Raw genomic sequence first — 20,110 nt, forward strand, 5'->3', positions numbered from 1 at the left:
TGTCAACAACGACAGAGAAAGGCGATATTTTCGATTCCGCCATTTAATTTTTCTTCCTCTCGTCTCGAGAAACGTGGTGCGCGTCTTATGCCAAGTTCGGACTAGTTTAGAACGAGTACGAACAATTTTTGGATTTACCGCCCAAAAATTGTTCGTACTCAACTAAAATATTAAAGTAGTACGGTCTATTAGGCCTACACAGGGTTACATAGGTAAAAAAGATTATCTATTATAGATAGCAACGTAGCGTGCTATCAACGGGTTCTGTATCAAAAGAAATAGTCCAAAATCGACCTAGGTGAAATGAAAAATACGAAGAGACCTAATCAGAGTAAGTAATAATATAAATGTAATAAAATCATCCAAAAATATTTATTTAAAAGTATATAAACAGAAATCTAGGGATTAGCGGGGTTTTAAATTCATGTTAATTTTTACGTTCTAAGTATTTATTATGCGAGATGTTATGTTATTCAATACGCAATAACCTAGCGTTATTGAATTGCGTTAGCGGCTATGTAGGGCCAAAAATCCATCATTTATAAACAGTAAAATTAACCCAAAGGTAAAAGTTTCATCGCGACATACTAACTTTTTTATCTGGGTCAAACAATGTATGGTGTGACCCATCTTTGGAGTTGGGGCCTCCTACCCTACTGCAGGGCGAAGAATTCATCTAAACCATAAAAGTCGTGTAAAAATTTACTGTATACTATGGGACCCACTCAGTTGGGCACCCAATGAAGTTAGGTTAAAAGTTTGAGTAAATATGCATGCCTGACATTTGTTGCACATACAAGGAACAAGCACAAATGGACACCCAATGAAGTTTAGCTTTGGTAAGTTGAATGAGATTCAGAACAAAAGACTTGGGCCATATAAAGTTCAAAACTCACTATAATGCCTCGGACGCCTGATTATGACGGACACGCCACGCCTCGGGACAAGCTAACTTGCTGAGGGCACGCTTACGCCGTGGACATTTTTGGGTAGGTACCTATCTGAGGACCTGTTAAAAGACCTGTCTCGAGAGTAGTGGGAATTATTTATTTTTTGCGAAAAATATCATTGAGGATTTTTTTACATAAAATATCCTTCGAAGTCAATCTGTAATTTTTACGAATCTGTAATATTGAACATTTCAATAGTAAAATAATCATAAAATTCCCTTTGATTCCAGTACCCCAAACGGTTGCTACGCCCTCTAACGAAGTTCTACTTTCATTACGAGAAATTTAACAATCATTACTAATTAGTCCTTGTCGACACATTTACCAGAAAATAAAAATAGCTCGCAAGGTCTAACGATACTAACGAAAATAAAGATATTATGTAGCAAAATCAACATTTAAAAATGGCACCACATAATTTTTGTTTTCATAAACTCATTCTAAAATCAAAAAAAAATTCTAAGGAGACAACAAAAAAAGACATCATAATAAAATGCAAGAAATCCGACAAAATGTAAGCTAAAGAGAGCCGTTATCTGTAACGAGTGACGTAGTTTCCTCGATTTTTATTAATAGATGTCGATAAGAGGCACCCTTTGAATCTACTGTAATTTTCCTCTAAACAAAATAATGCGTAGATACATCCGTAGATGATCTATAGGTATTATTAGATACTACGGACAGTGGAGGGGACACGACGTTATCACGGCCATGGTCAGTTATCAGTGAGCAGTACACACGGTTGGTAGGCGAAATCATTTTGTCTTTATTGCTGCTTATTCAATTTTAATTGTTCCAGTGTTGTTCTATGAAATAAGTATTTATTTTATCTTTAGCACAATATAAATGTTACAGCTACTATGGGTTCAGAGAAGTGGTCTAATGACGCCATTTTGTCCACAGAGATTCCACGCATACCAATTATGTTCTTGGCTATAGTAGTTTATTAAAAATACCTAAAAAAATATCACTAAATGGACTAAATGCGGAATTATCCGCTCAAACGGAAATTTTCTCATATTTTAAAAAGAAATATTACAAGTTAACCAAGGAGTAAGTGTTGGTTTACTATGCAAATCAAGTATAATGAAAATATTGCGCCCATTTTTCTTGAAGCGCCTTGGGAACTGCACTTTAGTTTTTATCTAAAACAAAATTTAACTAGGAACAAACCTATAAAAAACAATATTCAACATTAAAATAACCAAAAAAGAGCATTATGAGACACCATTTTGTAGATCTGCTAACCATTACAAAATGGCGGCAGTATACCGCCTTTTTATTGGTTCAGATTATTGTGCTATCTAGCTTGTATTGTGATTTTGACATTCAAGTCACTAATTTCATAATAAATTATTACAACCTAAATTATTCTTAGAAAATTAAAAAGGACATGAACATTGAAATTTTAATCAAGAATATAATAAATAAATGTCAGCAAGTTGATATCTACAATCAATTTATACATAATTATTTAATTAGTCTAAAGCTATAGCTTGTAAACTGTTCAGAGTGTGAGTTATTAAGATAACAGGATGGGGTTGCAGTATGAGAGAGCTGAGCGGGCGCTGGCGCGCGCCGCAGGGCTCCGCGGGGAGCGCCTGCGGGGTAGCGGCCGTGCGGCGCAGCACCGCGCCGCCTCGCATCACACATGTCACCCCCGCCCTCGGGTCACAGTTCTCATTAGCACTAGGTGATTCATCATCTGAACACAGATCAATCACTTCACAAGCACTCTTGAGTGGATCATACTTCACTTCCATGTCCGTGGGCTGGTCGGCATCTACAAACACTATATCCTTGTCATCATTATTATGTTTAGTCTCAGCCACTTGTCGCAGATTATCAATGTATTCTTGCATTTTCTCTGGTGACATCCTTTGGACTTCCACAGTTACAGGCCGGCATTTTAAAAGTAACAGTTGGCCTTTGAGATCAAGAAGTTTTTTTTTTCGTTGATCAGGAAATACATGTCTCCGTTGCCAGTAATCGATAGGCCTCCTGTATCTGACCGGAAACTGTCCTTTGCCTTTGCTAACTAAATTTTTACTAACCGAAGCAGGCACACAGCAATATCTTTCTACTCTTTCTCTAGAAAAGCTTGTGTCCCTTTGAACATTGATTTTAGCATTTTTCATGTATGCCAGCGATGAAAATGGATATGGAGGTCCTCTATCAATGTTAGCCACACTCCTTGCATTTCTTGGCTTGTAATTGACTTCAAGATCAGTAGATGGTACATTCTCAACCCTTGTTCCAGCTGGTAAGAGCTTTAATGCTGACAGGAACTCGGGTAGACCACCAGTACAAGTACTGGAGGGAATAGGGTCATTGTTACACAATCTCTCGTGTGCCTGTAGAACTTCTAGGTTATCAAAGTGACTATCACAGTTATCGCAAAGGTATATGTCAGTGGCTTTGACATATGGTTCCACTTCTCTTGGTATAGTCTCCCGGTCATAGTACAGGTTCTCGTTCCGAAAGGTCACTAGGAGACGTCCATTCGGACGGTAATAGAGAGATGTTGTGTCATCACGGTTATCCACATACCTCAACCTCTTCTGCTGGTATCGAGCGAGCTGTGCAGAAAACACTAAGAGAAAAGTACTCTTGTGAAAATCATAGCATTTTTTCACCAAGCCTCTAAGTCTCAGCTCCCAGTCCTCTGGTACCTGGCGGGGCCGCACGAAGGGATGCGAGAAGGCGACGTTGCTCGGCCACCACTGTGGCTGTGTGATCACTTTAGCAGTGTCGTGCCCCCAGGAACATGTCACCATAAATGTTATAAACTTCTCCAACTTCCCCGCCTTAATCTTCGTTAGTGCGGTCGGGTTTCCGTCAGCAAACAGCAGCGGTAAATTGGCGATCATATTATTTGCTGTCGCTTACGGTCATCGCAATCGTCCAGCCAGCGCTTGCGATCTCTCTACACACAACACAATAACGGTAACATTATCCGCCATCTCTGCACCCACTGAATACATGCTAGATAACTCAGAACCATTAGCTTCACTAAAAATTACGAAACCGAAATTATAAAAACTTTTAGAAGCTCCGATTTCCGAAATTGATAGGTAGTTTCTTAAAAATGCACAAACGCGTTCGTTAAATAAAAAGAGAAAGACCTATTGCATTGCATTTGGCTTTTCTGTAATTCTATTCCACTACAGATTATCACAACACGTAACGCGTATCGCTTGCGACTTGCGTTGCGTATCGTTGAAGTCGATTGTCAATATTTTGGCGGGTAAATTTTTTTCTTTTTCATTAAATGAAAAAATCAAATAGGTAGATAGTATTTTTATTAGTCAATTATGTTAAATTACAAACAACTATTTTATTAGTTTAAGAGCACATAATTTATATTTTTTAAAAACTTCGTGATAATGGCAATAATGTATTTCATAGACTATTTTTTTTCTGGATTATTCTAATGGTGTCTCAAAAATATTTTTTTTATTACGAGTAATAATTATCTTCTTCGTATTTAATCGACTTCAACAGTAAATTACATTTTCCAAAATTATTTTTATTGACAACTTTATGGAACAATGATGGAACACCTTAAGTGGAAAAACTCAATACTGTGTCTTTTTTAAGTTTTATGTGATATTTATTTATTAAAAATAAATACATTTTAAGTGTTGTAGACCCGTAAAATAGAAAAGAAATCAGGTGATACATTTTAAACTTTTAACATAGCTTGTTTTATTCGCCAGTTTGTTTAATTTACATCACCCGTTGATTTGAAACGGAAAAAACCGTGGTCGTGAGGGCGATTGTTAGGACCGCTTAGTGAAATATAGCCCTAATGTCAAAAGTCTATGCTCAAAAGGGCTTGAGCTCACTCAGAGCCGTTATAGAGATTAGACAATAAAAAAAAAGATTAATGTCAAATGTCAATGTAATGTCGTACACAGCTGTGCTAATTTTTTTGTACAAAACATTTAAGCTCAGTTTGCAACTTTGTAGTAGTGAAATTAATCAAAGAATAAGAATAACAAAGTGATCGTATTGTGTGTGTAGTATCTAAATCTAAATGATATTATCGATATGTTTCTTTATTGATTTTCAATAAAAATGGTGAGTTTGAGTTGCAAATTTCTCAAAGTAAGTGTTTGTTATGAGTCATTTTTTAAATGTATTTACTTTGTAGGAACAAAACAACCTGAATGGTTCGCCAAGTTCTCCTTCAAAGCCTTTCTATGAGGCCCGCGATTATGAGTAAGTGAAAGGCTTTATATCTAATGTCTTTGATCTTCAGAATAATAATAACACGCGTTTTCTTTTTTATTTAACTAAGTACTCTTTTATACGTAAGATGAAGTATTTTTTGTTATTTGAACATTGACTGTGATTATATTTGATGCAACTAAGATTGTAGATCTAACTTTTTTAAATGGCTTGCCTTTGACTGTAATTCCTGATAGAAAACATTAATCAGGTCTAATTTGGGGCGTGCTAGCAATGAAAATACCTATTCCAGCTTGCTTTAAAGATGTTAAAGGGAGGGCAGGAAAGAGGCCGCAAGGTAAAACCTCAATTGTGGTCCAATCATAAAAATATTTTTCTTATTCTATATTTTCAAATTTTTATATTGATATTTTTTATAGATCTCTTGTCTAGGCAAAGATTGAGTTGGTGCAGCCTATTTGTATTATTTTTATATTATATTTTCAAGCTTACAATTCCCAACATGGAGCTTGGAGTATCTGAAAACAGCTGCAGTAGATCAGAAATTAGTGCGACCAAGGAGTTTGGCTTGGGCTATTTTATTAAATGCTATTCCATCGCCAAGTGGAGATGTTTTGATGAGGTAACTATATTTTTATTATTTATATTCACTAAGCTAATACAGAATCTGTAAAATCTTAATATACAAATGTAAAAGGTCATTTATCATAAAATATTGAAAACGGCTTGATTCACAAAGATGAAACTTTATTAACTAAGAATGGCTATGTGGTTAGTCTGTACCCCGTAGAAGTAGGTGTGAGAGGATTACCAGCAATATATCGCTATAACTTTCTATAAATTTCTTTCTTTATTCTTCTTTATATATTAGAATGGGTATCCAAAGTTGCTCTAATAGAATCTTACCAAATTTGGCTAGGCAGGGACAACAACACGAGCAGAAGAGGGGAGTGTTAATTGATTGTCAAGGAATTTCTTAACCCTACATCAAGATCACAATTCCTGGCCTTTGCTTGTTTTTCTCTCTACCATATGACGGAACCACCACCCGGTGAATCCATGGATTGCTAAGATATTTGTCCCATAGTTAGCACATATCCACTAAGAACGGATATTGCAATAAAATTATAACTACACTAATATTAGAAAGCTGAAGAGTTTGTTTGTTTGTTTGAATGTGCTAATATCAGTAACTACTGGTCCGATTTGAAAAATTCTATCAGTTTTAGATAGCCCATTTATCGAGGAAGGCTATAGGCTATATATTATCGACGTATTCCTACAATAACAGGAACCACGCGGGAAACCGCGCGGCATCAGCTAGTTATTTTTATAAAAATATCTGCATACATCAACCATATAAAAATAAATGGTTGATGTTAATATTATGTTTAAATAAGGAACTGGTTAATTAATTGGGATAATAAAAGTATGTTTGTAAAAGAAAAAATATTTTTTTTATCACTCTTTTCATCATGACTTGTTGACATGACATGAGCATGTGTAGTGATTTTATGAGCATCTAAACGATTTTCATTCATTTGGTTGCTCAGTGTATCTCTGTGATCCACAGAAGAACCAAATTTTTTGACATATATGGACAATATGCAAAGGGTGGCAGTGTGCGAATATACATGGAGTACCTAGATGCTACAATGCCTACCCTTCATTTGGTTATTCATGGACATCAGATAAGTTGATAATATTCTTCAATCTTTAATCAATTGTCAAAGGAGAAAATGATTCGACGTCATTAGAGAGTGGACCAGACTCGATTAACCACAAGTCAAACGCGTTGTAGAAAACAGAATTGTTTTTTCGCGTATTGACCGCCTAACTTTATTATTGGGGGTTTGATGATAATAAATATTTTATCTATGTCAATACATTAACTAAGTAAAGTTAAGAAACGATGCGTCCTTCAGATGTGAATGCCAGCCACGGACCAGCGAGCGAAGCGAAAGGTACCTAGCACACTGCTTGAGGGCAAGGGCAGACCCTACGACCGTATACGAGTATGGTTCTGACTGGAATTAGAGTATCCAGTGCATGCTATTTCTAACCGAAACGGTGAACAAGTAGCTTCGTTATTACATTGTTAAACGGCCTTAATGTTTGATGTTTTCTAACTGTGACCTTAATGAGGCGGCAGTGACGTCATTCAGGGATTTGGCTGTAGGATTGCAGGACCTCCTAGAAGAACATAGCATAGGGGTAAGGAAATGTAGAGGTCGTTCTATGAGACCTTGGCATAAAGGTACTTTGGGATCAATGGATTTATGAGCTGACTGAGATAACTGGTTAGGACTAGCATCTGGATGATGTGTAAAGAATCGAGAACCTCGGTCCTCGATTGAGGAATTTAGGGGATCTTAACCCTGAAAGGCTTAAATCCTCGTTTGCTGGACTATTGTTGTCAGACAATAATGTTCTCGTAATTAGGTCAGACTTTTCGGTTACTTAGTTGTGAAACCGATTTATATTGGGTCTTCACACATTGCCATAAGTTGTTGGTTGTGCCTAAAGAGACAACACATTAAACTCTTTCTGCCTAAGCGTTTGCGCTAGCCTATACAACTAATAATAATAATGTTTTTTTCAGTATAAGAGGCCACAGGAATTTCTACAATGACTTGAAAAAAAAACTTTCAATGGATCCTAGAGCAGTGATCGGAGATGACCCTCTCTCGCAGAATGATGAGGTATAGTTTGAACTTTAATTAAAAACTCAATGGCAAAGAAAAAGAGTCTGAGGATAAAATTAAATATGCATATAGGCAGTGGCGTAGCTAGGTAACCATGGGCTCTGGTGCAAATAAACAAATGGGGCCCCATTACTATCTAAACTGGTTAGGTTTTATCAACTAAAAATATTCATAAGCTCTTTTTCGTTCAAATATTGGATAGAAGCAGGCGTTACTTTGCGGAAGTTCATCATGATTATATAATGATTTATTTAATTTTGCTATCAACCGCGATGTTGACTCTACAACGTGCAATTGCACGTTGTAGAGTCAACATCTCCTGAGGATGCCCCGGTTTCGGGGTGAAACGTACGTAGAGAGTATTTTGTCGGACCTGGGTGACGTTGTCGCATGGGTTCGCCGAATTTCGCGGTTGATAGCAAAATTAAATAAATCATTATATAATCTCTTTTTCGTTCGTTCGTATAGGCAGTATACACTTATTCCCTCTACTTTATTTTACGCTAATGTCTTCCCACTACTTTATTTTACGCTAATGTCTTGCAGAGCGCATGGAAGCAGCATTTTTGTGACAATGAACTTAAGGCGTTGATACTACAAGATGTCGTCCGAACTTTTCCTGATGAAGCGTATTTCCGTGACAAAGACGTGCAGGACATGATGGTAATATTGACTAATCAACACAAATATAAAATTTTAGTGTCTGTGATTTCAAAATAATTATGTTTTATGAAATGCTTTCAGTACACAGTGTTTTTTGTAAATACAAGATGCTAAAACCGTAAATCCGCCACTGACTCTCAATTCCTCTCAACATGATAACCAGGTGCGTGTGTTGTTCTTCTGGGCGCGTTCTCACCCGAGCCCCGGGTACCGACAAGGCATGCACGAGATCCTCGCGCCAGCGCTCTACGAACTGCACTGCGACAGGATATTCGCTCCGCAACACTTGAGGTAACTCCGCAACACTGAAACTGCCTGCCTTACAATAGTACGATTATTAATTGCAGTCAGTAAAATGACAAGTGCAACTGTCACTGAAATGTCATAGTACTGACTGGAATTAGTAATCGAACATACAATAAATCTTACATAAGATTATTCATTCCAGTCAGTAAATTGAAATTTCAGTGACAGTTGCACTTGTCATTTTAGTGGCTGGAATTAATAATCGTACTATAGAGGTTACCCTGTCTCAAAAATATAGGATCATGATCTAATGTGTTCATACAAACTGTAAATTACATGTGTGTGTTACGATTTAAAATTTATAGTTGTGTTCAGTGTAAGGACACAGGATTATATTTTATTAGTGTTAAATATTTTACTTTACCTTGTCCCCCTCAAAAAACGACAGACTATGATAATGAATTTGAGTGAGATACAAATCCAATAGAATGTAATTGGTGGTAATTCAGAGTATGTCTGATTTGTCGAATCAGAAATGTGGAGATTCCCAGAAAAACAAAAATTTTTTGTGTGAGTAACACACAAAATTCTGAAAGAGTTCTAGGTCCAGCAATGGACGTCCATCATCTGACAATGATGTTACTTTTTTAATTATTTAGACAGGGGTAAAACTGAAACTGAAGAAGTGTTAGCAAAGCTGAAACATGTTTATAAATTATTATCAGCTGTGCTGAGTAACTACTCTACTACTTTACAACAGTTTTTAGTAAACGGGTTTCAATGTCACATGTCTCTGTATGACTTTAATTTACCAATGTGTTTCTGTTTTGCTGAGTTACCACTTTACACACAAACTTGCTTGTGATATAGTTTTCAAGTCTGCCATAAATAATGTAACTAAATGTATGCGACTACATTTTTTATTGTAGAAATTGAACCAAGCAAGCAAGCAAGCTTTGTAATAATATTTTTAGAATACCCTCTAAATTAGTTTATTTCCATTGTTGTTCGGTCAACCATAACTAATTACAAATTTTGACATGATTCAATTTTAAACCTTCAATAATATTACAACTCCCCCTTCAGTCCTACCTACAAAATGACCCTGGTTACGTCCCTGAATATGGATGTGTACATTTCATTCTAATAAAGCCACTTTAGTATGCATGTATATCAATGTATGTCCATAATCCAGTTACTAGCTTACAAATCGTTCTTGTAAGCAAAATTTATTTATTATAAGTAGTGTTCGAGATTTTATTATATTTGCTATTTTAATATGAACCTTATGTGTATATATCTTAAAGCTCATAATTGAAATATTGTTTTTCCAGTGACACTTTACGGTATTATCTCCAGGAAGAATACTTAGAACACGACAGTTAGTGAGTATTTTTATTTCCATTGCACATTAAATTAGCTGTTACTCTCAATATAAAATATACAAAAAAGTTATATATTCAATATTTAGTATTTATTTTGTGATATAAATAAGTTACATAATGCGTATTTTTTCCAATATTTATATGGTTTGGTTATCATAACTTATCAATCACTTGGAACATGAAAGTTCTCTCTATGAATATTAATGAAACGAAAATATTTTTTTAAACAAAGTAGATGTTCATACATTTTTGATTTCAATATTAAAAACTTAAATGCAAGGGCTGGCACATATGGGGTATGTTTCATAAGAGGTATCTTACATCAAAAAGTCAAAATTAATTTATTTCAATTAGGCTTAGTTTACAAGCTCTTCGAAACGTCAAGTTATATTAAACTTAAGATAATGGTGATAATAATCATTCGAAAACTTAAAATTAAAGTTACGAGGGTTCCAAACGAGCTTTGGTCCAAGAAGTGCCCACAACAAACTCAGCCAGGTTTATTCTTTTATACTTTATCACCATTTAACAATAGGTATATATGATCAATATGATTATAATGATTAGATTTGGTTTCATAGAGTGTCTGTTTTCCAGCATGCTGTTTAGCGCCATAATGAAAGGGCTGGAGAAGTTCTACTCCACCGGTGACGTCATCCCCAACAACTGCGGCCGACTGCCCACCTCCAGAACTGCACACGTAAGTATGATAAATGTGATTGGACTTGTTGTCACAATTCTAGGGACAAAAAACAGTTCTCTGTGTAGAGCAATGCACACATAACTATGATAAATGTGATTGACTTGTTGTCACAATTCTAGGGATAACCAACAGTTCTCTGTGTAGAAGAAGCATGGAAGAATAAGAATAACCGATACACGTTATGCTTAGATGCAGCAGAGTATCAGAACAACGCACAGCACACATTGCCTCCCCAGTAACACTCCATGAGGCATACAATCAACATTAATGTTCTATGGTAAAACGGTGAAAGTAGAACTGCATCGACGCCCCCGAGATCGTGAGTTAGAAAACCCACGTCCGGGTGACGTTAGATATCGGGGACCTCGTCTTCGCAGGCGAAGACGCTGTGTTGCTTGTGATTGTGTTGCCCGGGAAGTATTGTCGGTCGTCATGTCATCGTCTGGATCGTAAAGGACGTTTTTGGGACGCCTCTGCTTGAAGTTAGCGTTAAGGTTGGGAGTGTAGTTGCAGTTGCAATGGATGACAGCTCGCTCGAAAGCTGTTGAACAATTTAAGAATATCTGGATCTATATAATCTGGAATAAATATGTTTGTATATCAGAGTCAAAACGAAGTGGTGCGGTACCTGGAGCGCCTGCGGGAGCAGCACCTGGCGCCGGCCGACCCGGAGCTGGCGGCGCACCTCGCCGACTGCAACATATCCTTGGAGCTGTTCGGAATGTAGCTATTATCTTATACAAGCGGACCGACCTAAGTACTAACCCTACCCTACCCTTCAGCCCTACTCAACCCTAGAATTAGGTTGATATAGTAAGGTAGGAGTAAGGTGAGGCTACTCCTACTGTACCTCTAACCTGATTATTTTAGCCAAAGCGATCCAGCCTTTCTTGAGTTGAGTTTATAGTGTATTTCTAACCCAACTTTTATATATATATATATTACGCTCAAAGATCGAAAACTCAGCGGAAAAATAGCTCACAACACAGTAAAACATCCACATGGCAAAATTCGTGTTAGGTATGTCTCTAATGATAAATAGGGTATTGATAAAAAGTACAAGTGTCTCCAGGAATTATTAAATGCAACTCAAAATGCCACAGTAATAGTTTCTGTAAAAATAAACAGCAATCAAATACTTATTTTACACAATTATAGTAAACATTTTAAATTCTTATAAAAAAATGCCCTTGACATCATTCCATTTAAATTAATATCTCAAGAGATATCACAGTTCACTTACTCTAGAACAAAATAGTGCTCAAAATAGCTGCATGCATATTTATGTTGAAGTGGTGAAGCCAGTAAAATACCTATTCATACCATGAAGTCGCGCATATATAACACATACCAATTATTTTTTTTTTTAATTTAGAAAAAAATTTAATATTTGTTTGTTTATGGCAGATATGTTATAAATGTTGATATCACAGACGTTGGCTGCGACTGCTGTTCGGGCGTGAGTTCCCGCGCGCGGAGATCCCGCTGCTGTGGGGCTTCCTGTTCTCGGACGGGCCCATGCTGCCCAACCTGCACTACGTCATCCTCGCCATGCTGCTGCCCGTCAGGAGCTTGCGTGAGTCGTGACATTCGTGTACACTCGGGGCCCCGCTGCTGTGGGGCTTCCTGTTCTCGGACGGGCCCATGCTGCCCAACCTGCACTACGTCATCCTCGCCATGCTGCTGCCCGTCAGGAGCTTGCGTGAGTCGTGACATTCGTGTACACTCGGGGCCCCGCTGCTGTGGGGCTTCCTGTTCTCGGACGGGCCCATGCTGCCCAACCTGCACTACGTCATCCTCGCCATGCTGCTGCCCGTCAGGAGCTTGCGTGAGTCGTGACATTCGTGTACACTCGGGGCCCCGCTGCTGTGGGGCTTCCTGTTCTCGGACGGGCCCATGCTGCCCAACCTGCACTACGTCATCCTCGCCATGCTGCTGCCCGTCAGGAGCTTGCGTGAGTCGTGACACTCGTTAGAAGTTTCTCCTTGCCCAAACATCCTCATCATTTTGTTTGTAATATGGCACAGTGTTGGAGAGCGACGCGGGCGGCGCGCTGGCGCTGCTGATGCGGCCGGCGGCGGTGTCGGCGGCGCACGTGTGCGCGCTGGCGCTGCACCTGCGCGCGCCGCACGAGCGCCCGCGCCCGCCGCCGCCGCACCTGCACAACAACGTGTGAGTGCACAGCTTTTTGGACTTTACCCCTTAACAATCGATTTTTCATATATAGCCCCAGGTATGAAAAAAATAAGGGCAGTTTCGATGAATGACAGCGTTACTTTTTTGTGCGCAACCTATTCTGCGTACCTTTCACCATGCGCTGCCGCCAATAGCGTTCAATCGAGCGCGCGCATGTGCACGCCGTTGGCGGTCGCGCATGCCGCGGCCTGTTGCTCCTCGGTTGCACACCTTTCACTTTTCAAGCAAGAGCATCGAGATCTACATAGCGTATGCTGCGGGGCAACATATACCTATTTAGACAGTCGGTCTGAAAGAGGAAACTCCATTCGTGTGTCGGAGATGACAGACACTTTTTTATGGTCAATAGGAGCTTTACTGCACTCTTGCCTGATTTAAAGCAATGGTCAGCGCTTGCCCAGAGGATTCTACTTGAAAGTGTTAAGATTTTAGGCAAGAAACACACGCTGGAAGTGCGTTCCACACTTTTGCCGTTCGATTAAGAAAAAATTAATTGTATGTCAAGGGATATGGCGAAGTGCTTCATCTTGTTTCTCAATGGCTTTAGAAAGTCACCAGTAGACCGGTTCGTACAAAAACTACACTGCCTGTCCGATATATATAACGTTGGTTCTTTCTTCGTGTGCTTGCTTAATAAAGAGCTTACCTTTAAGCACACATTCCATAGTCTATCAGAGAATGATAGCTCTTTAGTTGGCCTTGACTTGTACCACTTGTTGCATCTGACAGCGCTGGAGACGCTGCTAAGGGTTCATTTACACGAACAGCACGTTGCCAACAGCAGCTGACAACTGCTGCCGACGACTGCAGTCGGCGATAGCAGTTGCTGCTCGTGTAAATGAACATGCGATCGGCGGCGGCCCCTGTAGCGAGAGATGCTTGGCCTGTCAGAGTATTATATAATGATTTATTTATTTTGCTATCATCCGCAAAAAGTCGACGAACCCATGCGACAACGTCACCCAGGTCCGACAAAATACTCTCTACGTACGTTTCACCCCGAAACCGGAGCATCCTCAGGAGATGTATTTTGTCGGACCTGGGTGACGTTGTCGCATGGGTTCGGATGATAGCAAAATAAATAAATTATTATATATTCATGATGAACTTCCGCAAAGTAACGCCTGCTTCTATCCAATACAGTCAGAGTATGTTGATGGTGCCACAAACTCGAGTATCACTGTTCCAGTCGGCCCGACAGCGTGGTGGACGCGTCCAGCTCGACGTGGAGCTTCGAGCAGCGCGCGGAGGAGGAGGCGCAGTCGTCGGGCTCGGAGGGCGTGGCGGAGGGCGGCGACGTGGCGCGCTCGCTGGCGGCGCTGGCGCTGCTGCGCGCGCGCCTGCCGCCCGCCGCCGCCGCGCTGCAGGCCGCGCTGCCGCGCCCGCCGCCGCAGGCGCTGCAGCCGCTGCAGCAGATCTTGCAGGTACCTTCCACAGCACCCCCGATCAGTGTGACCGATGGTAGATCTAGACGTCCTTGGCGATCCTGACGATGATGTAATGAGCAACAACACTTCCCAATAACACAAGCTACAAGTTACAAAGTTCTTCGTCGGCAAAAACGAGGTCCCCGATATTTGATGTCACTCGGACGTGGGTTTTAACCCACTATCTCAGGGGCGCCCGGACATATACACTCCGGCCAAAACACCCTTCCTGAACGGCCCCTCTAAGCCGAGGTCTGAGTTTCAGAGGAGGCCCCATCAGACGATGCTTCTGCGCTCGGTCAAACCTATTAAGGAGCCTACAGCACTTACACAATCAGAAAATTGTTTGTGATGGGATTTCTTGTGTTGTGTTGTGTACAAAATTGCTTTTTTTTTTTATTAATTACAAGTTAGCCCTTGACAATCTCACCTGATGGTAGTGATGATGCAATCTAAGATGGAAGCGGAATAACTTGTTAGGAGGAGAATGAAAATCCACACCCCTTTCGGTTTCTACACGACATCATACTGGAACGCTAAATCGCTTGGCGGTACGTCTTTGTCGGTAGGGTGTTAACTAGCTACGGCCGAAGCCTCCCACCAGCCAACCTACCTACCTACCTTTACATAGTACCCCCGATTCCATTGCTGATGGTAGATCTAGACGTCCTTTACGATCCTGACGATGACGTAACGAGTGACGACACTTCCCAAACAACACAAACACAAGTTACAAAGTTCTTCGCCGGATAAGACGAGGTCCCCGATATTTGACGTCACCCGGACGTGGGTTTTAAACCCACCCTTCCTGAACGGCCCTTTAAGCCGAGGTCTGAGTCTCAGAAGAGGCCCCATCAGACGATGCTTCTGCGCTCTAAAAATTCAAAAAGATGAACTCGTTAAGGTTGAATTCCGCCTGCAGGTAGTGGAGATGTTTTAAAGAAAATACGTATGCATTTTGACAAGGTTTTATTGCGACTAATTTAATACTTATGGCTGTTTTACTAATGATAGATGTGCGCGTGTGCGTTATGTATGCATATTAAACGAATGTTTGTTGTGTGATAGCTTGCAATATGACTGTTATGTATGTAACGTTTTGTATACGACGTATGTTTTGAGTTATGTATTTAGCTTATTAATCTAAACAGTTTGTGGTGGGATTTATTGTTGTGTTGTATACAAAATTGCTTTACTATTAGCATACTCCAAATTTATATACAATTTTAAAAACTGTTATCATCCCTATTGTATATGAGTGGATTTCCTTTATCCCCAATGTTTCTCAACAGTTGGCAGCCCTGCTGCAGTGCCGCAACCACGCGCTGATAGACGTGGAGACAGCCCTGGAGGCGGCAGAGAACCAGTCCACCTACAGCCTCGGCCGGCGACAGCTGGTGCCGGTGGTAGTGCTTCCCCCGCACAAGCAGACCACCAAACAGCCCCCCAAACAGACCCTCAAACAGACCAAACAAGTGAGGAAAGTGAAAGAGGTACCCCTAACAGTGTTCCACCAAATGGAGTGCGACAGTTCTAGTGATTTGCCATTTCTAGACCCGCTGCGGCTACGGACAGAATGACTACGACGGAAAATTATGCTCTATAGCTATTACCATTAGGTTTATATTTGTGTGAATTATTGACTTTTGCGGAATGTGGATTGAATTCTGTTTTAGAGCTTAAATAAAGTAAAATCCTTTGCATTATATACCCATAGGCACAATTATCCGCCCACTTTAATATGACGCGAGTATAATAAAATGTGCGGATAATTGTGCCTCTGAGTAAAGCTCAACATAGAAAATCTATTATGGGTTCCTATTAAAATTAATGAGAAAAGACTTGGTTCAGCCAAAAAGAATTGATAGTGACAATGGCATTTGAATTTCGTTAGTACTGTATACTAATAAAATAAGTTAACTATTAACTATAAAAAAAACATGCTATTTGTTAATATTACAGCTTTCATATTCGAGAAATATGTAAAAATAAATAGAGATTGAATGTACATATTGACCACGGACGGATTAGCTTTTAACTAGACGCCGCTTTTTCTGTAGTAAAATGAATATTAAACAAATATCGATTGTTAGTAGTAGATGTCTTTATGCCAGAGTTTGTTCAAAGAAGTACTACCGACATCCAACGATTTTATACTGTTCGATATTTTATGTGCCTACAAAATCACCGCAAAAAGTAATCCAAATTTAGCTGAGCGCACACATTCACAATTTTGTTGTTATATATTTATGTATGTATTATTTAGTCGCTTTCTCAGCGCTTTAATCCGAAAACAGTTACAGAAAAACTGCAAAAGACATTTTATGAGGATCAATTTTTATAATGACCTCTATTGACCTCCGAACTACTAGGTCGCGAAATATTTGCGAAAAACTGATTTACGTGACCTTTTGACCTTTGTTACTTTTTAGCTGGCACGATATCGATGTCGATTTTTCACATCTTCTTAATAACACCGCAATAAAGGTGTATACAAAAATTCAGTTCAGTTCAGAATTTTTCCCCAGATTTGTATTTAAAATGCCTAAAAATACTGGACTACTATGGCGCCCCCAATCAAGGCACATAATATTATTATTTTTGTTCAGCCAAGTATTTAGTGATTATATTTAATAATTGAAATATTGTAAACTGCTGCTATAAAAAAATAAGCTAACTTTTATATCTAAGGTAGCAGAACCTTAAATAAACTCAAACGTCTGGATTTTCGGTGGTCGGTTGCGGCGTCTAGTTAAATATAAGTCCGTGGTATTGTTGATTGTAAATATTTGACTATTCTATGAGGTAATAATTGTTACAAAAAAAAAATTAATGAGGTAATTTTCCTGAGATTTACAAGTCAAAAAGAGAGTTGCGTTAAAAATGTAAATAATATGATACTATAATAAATATTAAATTGCAAAATAATAATGTTATCGAAAATATGATTTATTTTGGCGTTTTAAAAAGCTAGTTATAAGTCTTCCATGAAAACGCTTAAGAAAAGCTAGCATCATAAATTAAAGTAAAAAATTAAGTCGCATTGATTTTTATTGTTTTAAACAGGTTGTCTCGTAGTTAATGGATAATATACAAATGGTAGTTCAGCTCCATACATTTTTTTACAGGATATTTTTTTTTAAATCGGGTCATCTTAATGAAAGAAAAAAATTATTACATTCAAAGCTTCTTCTACAACACAAATAAAACATTATTTATAAAAGTAGGATTATAGTACATTGGTAATTTAATCCGCAATGTATAACAATAATCATATCTTTAATATCTTAATTACTACAGTTCCGGCATTGAAAAAACTGATTCAAGAAAGAAAAATTTTAAAATCCAAAATAAAATATAACTTGGTCACCCTAGGGATTTTTGGAAAACTATTCAAATTAATTTTAGATAATTAGGTTGTGTATCTACTATTTGAGTATTAGCCATTAGTTACGGGACAACCTGTATATTGGCTTTACGCTCTAAAATTTCTATTCACACTATACTATGGCAACGTAATACGTTCCACTAAGCGATCATAATGATCATAGTTTTTTTCTGTTCCACTTGCTTGTGAGTTACAGATGAAATCATAAACTCAAGCTCAATTTTGAGTGTTTATGTCAAAAATACAAAAATCTGATAGAAAAAAAATAAACTAATCGGTGTGCTGTCTTGGCATAACCAAAAGCCATTAAATTAAAGAAGAAGAATAAACTAATCGGTTGCTCAGTGCTCTTTATTTACAAATCTGTAATGACAGCAAATATGTGTTGCCACACTACGAATTCATAGGTTCCATTATTAATAAATCTCTATAATCTTTTTAGTCGCACATTAGATATTCCAAAGTAATTATGTTACAAAAGGCTAAATGTAAGCCCATTTTAAATGTCGTTAATTTTTACGTCAAAAAATTTTATACACTGAGGTTAGTTTACTATTTTTAATCCTAATAATTCCATTAGTTATTTAAGTTTACAGTGCAATATAAATGTGTGATTCATAGTATCAAAAACTGTATTTAGCTTTAGATTAAAATAACTCTGAAACAAATGTAAATGTGATATAGATACAAAATATTATGTTATTTATATGTATTGATGTTATTTATGATAAAGATTACTTTACTTGCTCAAGTAAGTTGCGCACGAATCCGTGAACATGCTGCATAACATGATTGTCTAATAAAGCCATATTCAATGTGCAATGTTTAACAACAAAAAAAATAGAAATGAATGTAAAATACAAATGTCATTTCATACCTAGTTTATTTAAAATGATGTATCGTTTTTTGTTTATATAATGTAATAATGGGATGAGAATATGTCAAAATGGTTTGTAGTCCAGTCAAATTAGTCCTTAAAATAGAAATAAAGTACAATACGCGGTTTTAACCACGTTATAAAAAAAGCGCCAAGCACATTACCTCATAGGTGGTGTGGAAATGTGTGCATAATACGAATAAAATATTTTTTTCAATTCTTTTAACCGCTGTATCACGGATATGGCAATACTTATGGAATAAAAGTGTGGATAATTTTTTTGTAGAGAATCAGATGATCTACAATTTTTGTCTAAACTATTTTTGCCATAAAACTCATCGTTTAGCTGAAAAACGCGAGAAACCTATATTTGCAAACTTTCACCATCAACAATTTTTTTTGCACAAGGTCAATTGATGGGGACTTTTCACAATTCATTTGTAATAGTATTCTCAACATTCCTACAAATTTTTAGCTCTATGGGAACTTTTGTAACCTTCAAAGTCTCATTTGACTGGATTATTGTCTAAATGCCTTTTCTAATCCCATTATTTATCCGCACGAAAAGTTAAAATTTACACTAAAAAAAATTATTGTTTCATAATATTTTATTTAATAATAGCAAACTATAGCACTCTGGGTTAGTGGTAGCTTCCCAATAGTGAACGAATTGTTTAGTCAGTTCCGTAGTTCAGTGCAAACAAACAAACAATCAAACCTTTCCTCTCAAATATTAGTATGGATTTAATTTAGATATGTAACTAAGTATTTTATTTGTATATTCATATTGTAGAATATAATAAAGTTTATACTTACAATACATATTGAACTATTTTATTGTTACGTTATTCTAAGAGAAAAGTACTTAGGTAGGTACTGTTTATGTTCACAAATTATGTTATTTTATTACCTTCTAATATGTAGCATGTGAAATTGCATTTGTGTTCTCGTAAAGGTCTAGTTTTGTTTTACTGTTTTAAGTAAAGATTAAATTGAAAATAAAATATCGTCTTGTGTTTTACTAGTCTTTAATGAATAATGCTGCATTAAGTAAATGATTGCAACAAATGAAGGCGACGTTTTTTGTTCTGCCGCTAATGTTAGACTTTTATCTCTTGTATCGTGGTGTGCATCCTAGACATAATGAAGTAGATATCCACTAGCACCTACTAGAGTTTGGCTAGTGAAATTAGAGACTAATTTTAAAAAAAATATCTGTAAATTCTCAAAACTATAGTGCAAATATTGGAATAACTGAGCTTAATACTTATAATATACTCGTAGGTAGCATTCTCAAACAAAAAATAATTTAAAGATATTATGAAAACGCTTATAATGAAATAACAAATTAAAAAAACATTTTTTAATTTGTTTTA

At 37.6% G+C, this 20,110-nt stretch overlaps 2 protein-coding genes across 2 annotated transcripts; one reads left to right on the plus strand and one right to left on the minus strand.

The window, feature by feature from the left end:
* Positions 1 to 2,344: 2,344 nt before the first annotated feature.
* Positions 2,345 to 4,144, minus strand: LOC112049717 (uncharacterized). The gene has a single exon (XM_024087725.2). The coding sequence runs from the start codon at positions 3,818 to 3,820 to the stop codon at positions 2,429 to 2,431; it is 1,392 nt and encodes a 463-aa protein (XP_023943493.1). The 5' UTR covers positions 3,821 to 4,144; the 3' UTR covers positions 2,345 to 2,428.
* A 377-nt stretch (positions 4,145 to 4,521) lies between these two features.
* On the plus strand, positions 4,522 to 19,742 carry LOC112049736 (TBC1 domain family member 5). The gene is made up of 13 exons (XM_052884743.1): positions 4,522 to 5,033; positions 5,107 to 5,174; positions 5,632 to 5,766; positions 7,747 to 7,846; positions 8,396 to 8,512; positions 8,676 to 8,803; positions 10,093 to 10,143; positions 10,741 to 10,843; positions 11,451 to 11,569; positions 12,280 to 12,422; positions 12,874 to 13,018; positions 14,232 to 14,466; positions 15,762 to 19,742. The coding sequence occupies exons 1-13, from the start codon at positions 5,031 to 5,033 to the stop codon at positions 16,047 to 16,049; spliced, it is 1,635 nt and encodes a 544-aa protein (XP_052740703.1). The 5' UTR covers positions 4,522 to 5,030; the 3' UTR covers positions 16,050 to 19,742.
* Positions 19,743 to 20,110: the final 368 nt, after the last annotated feature.

The sequence above is a fragment of the Bicyclus anynana genome, chromosome 12 (genome assembly GCF_947172395.1).
Source record: "Bicyclus anynana chromosome 12, ilBicAnyn1.1, whole genome shotgun sequence".
Classification (NCBI taxonomy): Eukaryota; Metazoa; Arthropoda; class Insecta; order Lepidoptera; family Nymphalidae; genus Bicyclus; species Bicyclus anynana.

Bases quoted from the DNA above. Each gene is read 5' to 3' on its own strand.
- LOC112049736 (XM_052884743.1), top strand. The intron at 7,847-8,395 runs GTATAGTTTGAA...AATGTCTTGCAG, and splicing joins CTCTCTCGCAGAATGATGAG to AGCGCATGGAAGCAGCATTT. The intron at 14,467-15,761 runs GTACCTTCCACA...GTTTCTCAACAG, and splicing joins CGCTGCAGCAGATCTTGCAG to TTGGCAGCCCTGCTGCAGTG.
- LOC112049717 (XM_024087725.2), bottom strand. From the start codon at position 3,820: ATGATCGCCAATTTACCGCTGCTGTTTGCTGACGGAAACCCGACCGCA.